Source organism: Strigops habroptila, chromosome Z (assembly GCF_004027225.2).
Source record: "Strigops habroptila isolate Jane chromosome Z, bStrHab1.2.pri, whole genome shotgun sequence".
NCBI classification, from domain to species: domain Eukaryota; kingdom Metazoa; phylum Chordata; class Aves; order Psittaciformes; family Psittacidae; genus Strigops; species Strigops habroptila.
The window spans coordinates 17,717,903-17,727,003 of NC_044302.2; the positions used below are offsets into that span (position 1 = coordinate 17,717,903).

The 9,101-nt window shown below is 57.6% G+C and overlaps 1 protein-coding gene across 1 annotated transcript; it reads right to left on the minus strand.

Annotated features, from left to right (window-relative positions):
- Window positions 1–1,068: 1,068 nt before the first annotated feature.
- Window positions 1,069–4,427, minus strand: IRX3 (iroquois homeobox 3). The gene is made up of 4 exons (XM_030469755.1): window positions 4,203–4,427; window positions 2,625–3,711; window positions 2,052–2,118; window positions 1,069–1,390 (listed from the first exon to the last, which is right to left on the minus strand). The coding sequence occupies exons 1-4, from the start codon at window positions 4,425–4,427 to the stop codon at window positions 1,336–1,338; spliced, it is 1,434 nt and encodes a 477-aa protein (XP_030325615.1). The 3' UTR covers window positions 1,069–1,335.
- Window positions 4,428–9,101: the final 4,674 nt, after the last annotated feature.

Consider the following 9,101-nt stretch of genomic DNA (forward strand, 5'->3'; position numbering starts at 1 on the left):
CTGCCCGGGCTGCCCCTCCAGCCGGGGGTGCGGGACGAGCGTGGCCGTCCGCAGGCACCGACTGATGGTGAATCGGGAATCGAGGAAGGGAGAGTAGGGAAGTGGGGCAGCCCCTGTCCCCCAACAACAGTCCCCTTGGCATGGTTTTCACCTGACTGCGAGGCGGGAGGGGGCCGGGGCCTCCCCCACCTCCTTCCAGCAGCCACTGCCGCCCGGAGCGCCCGGACCTCTCCGGGGTAGGGCCCGTTTCCAGCATTTTGACGAGGAAATGCAGCGGCGGGGAAGATGCAGGTCCCACGGCAGGCCGGCGGAGGGGCAGCCGGCACCGCCCGGTATCGGGGGGCGGTGGGGCGGGCGGCTCGCCCGGCGCGGAGCGGAGAGGAGGACCCTCAGTTCTCGGTGCCTTCCGCTGGATGCAAACCCCTGGGGAGCAGGGGACATGTCCCGGCCCCGCCGCCGACCCCGCCGTGGTCCCGGCCAGCCCCGTCCCTCTCAGCGGTACGGCGGGCCCGGGGAGAGCCCCCCAAAACCTGACCCCTGCGCTGCGGGCGAGGGAAATAACACCGCCCCCGCTGCGGCACTGCCGACCCCCGAAGTTTCCTCTCGGTTAACCCCTCCCGCGGGAGATCGGCACCCGGTGACAAGGTGTTCAGGGGGGCGATGGATCACCGGCGGCTGCCCGCGGGCTCGGTCCCGGCGCCGTCCCCGCGGCAGGGCGCTGCCCCCGGATCCGCACACGCTGCCCCAGCGCTGCCGCCCCGCCACCACCGACCGCCGGGCACCGGGGCGGGCATCGGTGCCTGCAGGGGGCGCTGCGGCTCCAGCATTCGGCTCTGCTGCCGCCGCAGTAAGAGCCGCCCCGGGTCGGCCCCGCCGCGGGGAGGCCGAGACCGAGACGGACCCGCACCGGGACGACCCGCTCCTGCCGCGGACAAAACAGGCACCAGCGGTTAGGGGGAACCGGCAAAAATAACTCCATTGGTGGGAACAGAGAGTGTAGTCAAAGTGGCAACAGTTTATTTATTAGCCAAAAATATATACTTTCTTGTACAATTTGGTTCACACGTATGTACATTTTTACTGTATGTACAAAAACAAACAACAACAAAAAAAAAAAAAAAAATCGAAACACCTAATTCTCACTGGACTTCCAAAAAACCTCACAAACTCAGCTAATCCAGGTGGTAGTACAGAAGCGGGTATATATATATATATTTTTTTTTTTTCCTTTTTAGTTTTAATATACGGACATGCTTACAAGTTGTAACTATACAGAGTTGGTTTTTTTTTTTTTTTGTCTTTACAATCATTACAACAACAATTACAAAAAATCAACTATGATGATGACAACGCCGATAGAACCATAGCGGCATCAAGTTGGTTCTGGGGCCTGGAAAAAAATGACACAGAAAAAAATATGTATTTAATAGGATTTCTAGTCAGATGGGGCTGGCACGGTATTTCTAACTGTAGGTAGAGCTGGTTTTGTTGTTGTTGTTGTTATGGGTTTAAAAATAGGTTTCTAAATATATAAAGTTTTCGGAGTGACTTATAGCAAATTTATTTAGCTACGAATATCCCCGTGGTTTCGCTCATCAGAGGAGCGATTGATTTCAGCGGCTGCAAGGCCAAGCTCAGAGCGGCAACGTTCAACCCCGTCAGGTCTTCTACTCGCTGGGGTTTATTTTAACTTTTACTATTATTATTATTATTTTAGCCGGTTCTGTCCGCCGCCGCTGCGTTTCTCTGCACCGTTTCTCCGGTGCTGGGGGAGGCGGGCACCGGCCACCCCGGGGCGCTCCCCCCGGCCCCAAGCACCGGAGCCGCGGCCCCGCCGACCCCGAGCGCGGCTCGGCCGGCCCGCAGGTATCGCTCCCGAGGAACGGACGGCAAAGGAAAGTGAAAACCGGATCGGAATAACCCAGCACGCACGCAGAAGAAGGACAAGAAACCGCTCTGGGAAGAGAACTAAAGACTCTAAGGAGAAAATAAGCTAACCGTTTACAACTCCCTCTACATATCCTTAGAAGACAGAGGAAGCAACCTCTTACCACCTCTGCACTGGCTGGAAAGCTGTCTTTATTAACTTTTTCTCTACTTCCAAGGCACTAAATCGATCTAAAAAGAGAGAAGAAAAAAAAAAAAAAAAGTGTTCCTTTACAATCCCCATTTTAAATCCCCATTTTATTCACTCCTATCCCTGAATTAAGCCTCTAGACTTAAGATCTCTTCTCGGCAAGTTACAAATAAGACAAAGCGACTGCTTTGCTGCAGGAGTGACCGTCAAAGAGAAACCGAACCGACCCGGGAGCAAGCCTTGCGGCTCGGTCCTTCCGCAAAGACGATTTGAGCAGCAACAACAACAGCAACAAAAATTACATCCGTCGGAGGAAGGTAACGCCGGGGGTGTGAGACTAAAGTGGCGGAGGATCCCCCGCCGCTGCCGCTGCACAAGGGGCCCCGCGGCTGCCCGCCCGCCGCCACCTGCGCCCCGACGGTCGCGCCGGGCAGGGGCCACCGTGAGAAACCGGCGGGGACTTTCGCGCCGCTCCGCGCAGCACCACCGAGCCCCCCGCGGTGGCTGCCGGCCCGAACCCGTTCCCGGCGCGTCCCTCAGCGGTCACCTGCTCCGGCGGGCTCCGCGCTCTGCGCCTGGGCCGCGGGCCGCGAGAAGGTGGCGGCGGGGGGGGCGGCGGGAGCTGCTCCCAGCCCCAGGAGGTGGGGGGTGTTCAGTAAGGCCAGCGGGTGGGGGCCCGGGTGGTGGTGGTGGGCCGGGAAGGCGCGGTTGGTCCAGTTGGGGAACTTGCTCAGGGGGCAGGATGAGACGAGTCTGTGGGGCGGCGGCGGGGGGGGCAGCGGCAGCGGGGCGGCTGCCGGCGGCGAGCCGCCGCCGGGAGACTTGCGGGGGTTGTCCGGGCTGGTAGCCGTCTCAGCCAGAGACCAGATCTTCGGCTTCGGCAGGGTACCGGCCAAAGCGCCATCCGTCGGGGAGGAGGCGGCGGAGGAAGAGGCAGAGGAGGGGGGCGAGAGGTGGTGCGGCGGCGGCTGCAGGGGCGGCTTGAGGGGCTCTAGGGCGGCGGCAGGGAGCTCGCATTTGTGATGGTGATGATGGTGGTGGTGGAGGTGGTGGTGGCGGAGGTGGTGCGGCTCCCCCTCCGCGGCCTTGACGTAGCGCTCCTCGGAGCCGGGCAGGTCCTCGAAGCCCTCGGAGCCCTCCGAGTCAGTCTTGGAGTCGGCGTGCAGGAGGTCGGCATCCTGCAGCTCGTCCTCCAGCTCGTCCTTGTTGCTCTCCATGTTCTCGGTGTCGATGTTCTCCAGGTCGATCTCTTCCTCGTCCTCCCGCTTGTCCTCTTCCCCCTCGTGGTCGCTCCCGTAGGAGTTGCCCTCCTCGTCCGTCCTGCTGCGGGGGGCCCAGGTCATTTTGTTCTCCTTTTTGAGCCGCCGCCGCGCATTGGCGAACCAGGTGGAGACCTGGGTGAGGGTCATTTTGGTGATGATGGCCAGCATGATCTTCTCGCCCTTGGTGGGGTAGGGGTTTTTCCGGTGCTCGTTGAGCCAGGCCTTGAGGGTGCTGGTGCTCTCCCGGGTGGCATTCTTGGGCCGCGACGGGTCCCCGAACTGGTACTGCCCGTAGGGGTAGAAGGCGGGGTGGTGGTGGGGGAAAGCGGCGTGCTGCACCCCCGGGCTCTCCTTCAGCTCGTACTGGGCGCCCTGCAGCAAGAGGGAAGGGGGCAGCCCGGATGAGACGGTGCTTTGGGCCAGGCCCGGGGCCCCTCCGTCCCGCCGCCGTTACCGGTAGCGCGGCGGCCGGGCCGAGCTGCCTCCCGCGCCGCGGAGCTCTCTGGCCCTCTGCGGCAGCCCGGGCCCCGCCGGCTGCGCCGCGGCCGAGGCGCGGTGCCCGTAGGGAAGGACCAGCTCCCCAGGTGCGTGTGCGTTGCGGGGCCGCGGGCAGCCGGGGCCGGTCACCGCAGCCGTCAAGCCCTGCGGGCGGAGCGGGGGGCGCGGGGTCGCCGCTCCGGCCCTGCAGCTCTCCGGCCGCGCTCCCGGGGCAGGGCAGCGATAACGCCCCGTCTCCCCTGACAGCCCTCCCGGCGTCTGCCCCGGCGGCCCCTCGGCCTGATCCTCAGCGCGAACCGCACCCGGGCTGGCCCCGACCCGAGCGTCCCGGGGAGCGAGCGGCGAGCCCCGAGGGGGCCTCTTACCAGCTGGGGGAAGATGGGCAGCTCGGCGGCGTAGGGCAGGAAGGCTCCGTAGCTCTGGGCGGCGGCAGCAGCGGCGGCGTAGGGCGCGCCGTACATGGAGGAGAGCACGTTGGAGAGGGTCCCGGACGGGGCCAGCTCGGCGCCGCCGCGGGAGCCGCCGCTCCCGGGGCGCTCCGCCGGGTAAATCGGCCTGATGTACTGGTAGCCCAGCTGGGGGAAAGACATGGTGGGGGAGCGGGGGCAGGGGAGGGGGGGAAAGGAGGAGGGGGGAAGAAGAGAGGAAGAAGGGAGAGAAAAGGGAGAAAGTAGCAGGGCCGGCAGCGGAGGAGGGAGCCGGGTCGCTTGCCCTCGCCGACAGCCCGCACTTTCAGCGCCTCCCGCAAACTCCGGCGGACATGGAGGGGGGAACCGGGGGTGCGCGGAGGCCGCGGGCTCCCTCCTGTCTTCGGCCGCCGCGGTAAACGATCCGATCGCTTCTTTCTTCTCTCACTTTTGCTATTGATCTGAGTGGACCCAGGTCAGGTCCTAACAGATTGCCTGAGATTATTGGGACTCTGGGCTCTGATTGACATTTCTAGTCTCTCACAAGCCCCTCCTATTTCTTTTAAGTCTCTCTCTCCCTCTGCCTCCCTCTCTCATGCCCAGAGCTCGCTCTCGCCGGGTTTGTCACTAGCTGCTGCCCCCCCTCCTCCTTCTTCTTCTTTTTTTTTTTTCCAAATCTGTTTACTGACGTCGCGATCTTTTATTTGAGTTGCTTTCAAATCTCGTTTTAGCGATCGCCAATCAGTTGTGTGTTTTACAAAGGTTTAACCCTGCCTCATGGTATTCTAATTATATAGAGATAGATTTAGATATAATTTTGTTCATAGCCCCCCCTCCGCCGGACTGTAGGAAGCCAAGGTGTCAGTTGTGAGCGGCACACGGGAGGGACAGGAAAAAGTTGTGACATTTAAAAATAAACCCCCTCCCTCTCTAGTCCCCCTTTTCAGGTTTTCAAATTTACAGCCTTTCCTTGGCCGGGTTCATTTTGTTTTCTCTATTAAGATATCCCCTCCTTCCCTTCCCCCTCTCCGGCCCTGGCTAGGGTTACATCTCCTGACACAGATTTAAAAGTCTATTAGATTTTTCTCAAAAAATTTGCATTTCCAGAGCTACCTTGAAAAGTTTCCTAATGTACTGAATCTTTAAGGAGCTCTCTACGTTTTGTCTGGGCTAACAGTGGGCAGATACAGTGGAAAAGCTAAGTTAATTTTCCTCCTAATAAGGGACTTCAAAGAGTTGTAGGTCACAATTTTACATCAAAGGCAGAAAAGAAGGCAAATTAAAATCTTAACAAAGGAGAGACGGGAGCAGCCCTCTGGGCCATTAGTAAATAAGTGGTGTGAAAAAAGGGACAATGACAGGCACTGGAATTAAACTCATTAACACCTTTTTGTCTTGGTGCGAAATCTCTAATTAGGAAATTTATGATCATTTTGCTTATTCCCTCTGTTCTGAATCACTACAAGGCTTAGAAGGAAGTACCTGGTACGTGCAACACTTGCAAAGGGAGCAGTGGCACAGGCTTCTAAGGAGCTATTGGGTAGAAGTCAAGATACGTTTTAATTACCGAATAAGATTTTTTTAAACGCTCAACACATTTTAAATTACAGTTTGCTTATTTTCTTTTTTCTTCCCCCTTTTTCTTTCCCCCCCCTTCGCTTTTTCGTCCCCCTCCTTCTCTGAAACCAGCCTGTGAGTTGCAATTTCGCCTTTTAAGAGTAGTTAAAAACCAGTTCAATCACGGCGCTTTCCTGGCAAGCGCCGGAGCTCCCTGTTCCGCTCCCGCAGCTGCCCGGACCGTAGGGAGTTCACGCAACCTGCGACTGCGGGCAGGGCCGAGCGGCCCTGAGCCTGCCACCCTTATCTGCTCCTTCAAACACCCCCTGCTTAAACACAAAGTTTGAAGGGTCTTTGGAGGAGTTGAGGCTGGAGAAGGACCGTTTCACCATATTCCCTTCTCTTCCTAAATACTCTCTGGATTTATTGCCTTTAAAATGTGATTTAGGTACAATATAACCACTGTGCCCACAGTATGGATTTTTATAACTACATTTCTTTAAAAATGAAATTCATGTCAGATTATGCAGTTAAAGGAATCGACCTTGATAGCTTGCTATAATAAAACTGTATCAGCTTGTAATAAATGCGGATTATGGCAAAGCAAGCTCCAGAATTAAAATTCCCTGAATCAATATATGAAAATCTGTAGGAAACATCTCTAATCGTATTAAATTCATCTTTATAGCATTTTCTATCTGCTAATCTAGTGCAAAAACAACTCTGGGTTGGAGGAATTTATTTTCTTTATTCAAAGTCGCTGCTTTTGACAGTATAATGCACAGGGGATAACAATATTAAATTCAGTTATAAGTTTATTTCTTTTTAATTCAAAGGAAAACAGCGAAAGAACCCCACGTCCTGTTTCCCTTCAGAGGTCCCTGTGGGCAGCGACCGGCGGAGCGGGGACTGCCACCGAGGGACCTCAACTTGGACAAATACCTGACCCGGGGAGAAAATGGGGCGAATACGAAAAATCGGGCAAATCAGTGGCCGTTTGACGCCGTCGCGCTTTCCACTCTGGTGTTAGAGCCGGGATGAGCCCCTCACAGGCGGGCACGGCGGCACGCGCGTGCCCCACATCACCGGCCCCGTGTTTCTGGGGCTGCACGCCTGGCACGGGGTTCCAAAGCTGGCGCGGTTGTTTTGTGGTTTCTCAGCAGCAGCACGATCAATACGAGTTCGGTCCCGAGCGGTGGCGGGCAGGGAGCGGGGATCCCGAGGGGCAGCTGGGAGAGAGACACCGGAGAGGAGAAATTTATGGGTGAGAATGGGTCCAGGTCAGGGGGAGGGTGAGGGATGGTTTATTAATGAGCAAGAAATGGATAGGAAACGTAGCCGGACCAAATGGACTGGAGGAGAAATCTGCAGGGCTGCAGTTCTTGGCGGGGGGGTGGGAGAGGAAGGAGGGGGAAAGAAAAGAAAGAATAAAAAAAAAAAAGAAAAGCTCAAAAAATAGCGGAGAAGACAGCAAACAGCGGGGGAAAAAGGGAGGAGAGCAGAGGAGACGAGCTTCCCGGGGCAAGGCAGGGGTTGGAGCCATGTCCACGGCGAGAAGCTCAGCTCGTTTTCGGCAGCGGGAGGGCAGCGACGTGCGGGAGGGTGGCTGCAGGGACGGGCCCCGCGGAGCTGGGCAGCGGGCGAGGAACTGGGCAGGGCCGAGCCGTGCGAATGGCCGTGGGAGTGGGGGCATAGCCCCTTCCCCGCGGACGAGGAGCGAGCAGGGGCAAGAGCGAAGCCGGGCGGGAGACGTTTGCCGGGCCGGAGCCGAAGGCATGCGGGGCGGGGAGGCTGGAGCCGGCTCGTCCCCCGGGGGCCGGGGTAGCCGCTCGGGGCCCGACGGCCCCCCCCCCACCCCGGGGAGTCGGGGCGGCGGAGTGCTCCTCGGCCGAACAGACACGTGTCTTCTGGCCGGGACCTGTCAAAGCCGGGAGAGCGGCTCCTGATTTATTACCGCAAACACACACACCCCCTGCCGCCCGCCCGCGCGCCCTCGCCTCCCTCCTCTCCCGGCTGGCTCACACTGTGCCGAGCTCAAACCAAACCTCCCTCTGGCTGCAGCTTTCCTGAGTCCGCAGCCGGCCCCGGGACCAGCCCAGCCGGGAGGAGGGGCCGGGCCAGGCACTGCCCGTCCGGTGCCTCGGACCCCAGCTTCGGTGCGCCCCGGTCACGCCGCGGCCCCCTCCGCCAGGACACGGAGACGGAGGGGACCGGGACAGGCCCCGGGAGGTGGCTCCGGCCAGGGGTGACTCTCTATACTGCAGGGCCCGGCTGGAGAGTCGGAGGGTGCTGCTAGGAGCGGCCGGCGGCGTGGACAGGGTCCTGCGGGGCCCGGGGTGCTGGGCCCCGGGTGGAAACTGGGGCGTGGGTCAGCACATCAGGAACGGGGAAGGGGGGAAACACGGAGGGTTAGGAGGAGAAGGGCCTCAGTTAAAAAAGAGTTAAAAAAATAGAGGGAAAGATCAAAGCACTGAGTAAAAGACTCTTCAAATTACACGTTTGAAGCTTTTCCATAATTCCAAGGCGACAGATAGATAACAAGCTGCACATTCCTTATCACATATGGAATCAATCTGAAAGGAGTCTCTTGATCAGAATCTGTTAATTGCAGTGACATATGATTTAGAAAGAAAACACAATTAATGACCCTTCGTGTTAAGGCTTTGGGACGAGGCCACTGACAGTCCGCGCTCTGCAGCTGACGTCAACTTCTTTTATTATTATTATTATTATTAATAAACTATTAAAGGGCGACATTCTCGAGCCTCGGCGACCGTTTTGTCTCCGTTCCTGCTGCAGGTTTCTTCAAAAGGGGGAGGAGAAGAGAAGGAGACGGGAGGGCGTGCGCGCCTTTCCTTCAAGGTTTGGGGAGCTAAAATGATTTAGTACCTTGTCTGTAAATCTAATGACCTAAGGTGAGAAAAAATACTTCATCTTTTATTATTACCATTTGTGGTGAGCGTTACCAGGAAACAGCAGAACCCGTTTGAAATAGTAAATATATGTATCCATTTAAAACCCATTATTGCAGAGATTTTCCCAAAGCGAAATAACGCAAATCATTCCCAATCCCATTTTCTAGCGCCCTCTGCCCATGGATCCGCTGCCCCTTCCCGGGCGCTGGAACCACTGTGGAATCTTCCTGGGTGCTGGGTGTCCGCAGTGGGTGCTCCGGAGCTGTTCCTGTGACACGCGTCCTGTGATGTTAGGAGAGGAGAGAGCGACGTTTTTAAAAGCTTTACTGTTGTCATTAAAAAGGTAATGGCTTTGGTTTAGAAGAGAGAGGGAGAGGTTCATTTG

What these genes read in the sequence shown, in the direction of transcription:
- IRX3 (XM_030469755.1), bottom strand. Translation starts at nt 4,427, where the DNA reads ATGTCTTTCCCCCAGCTGGGCTACCAGTACATCAGGCCGATTTACCCG. An exon ending in TGCCCATCTTCCCCCAGCTG is followed by an intron (nt 3,712 to 4,202) that starts GTAAGAGGCCCC and finishes CTCTTGCTGCAG; the next exon opens with GGCGCCCAGTACGAGCTGAA. An exon ending in CGCGGAGCCCGCCGGAGCAG is followed by an intron (nt 2,119 to 2,624) that starts GTGACCGCTGAG and finishes CTCTCTTTTTAG; the next exon opens with ATCGATTTAGTGCCTTGGAA.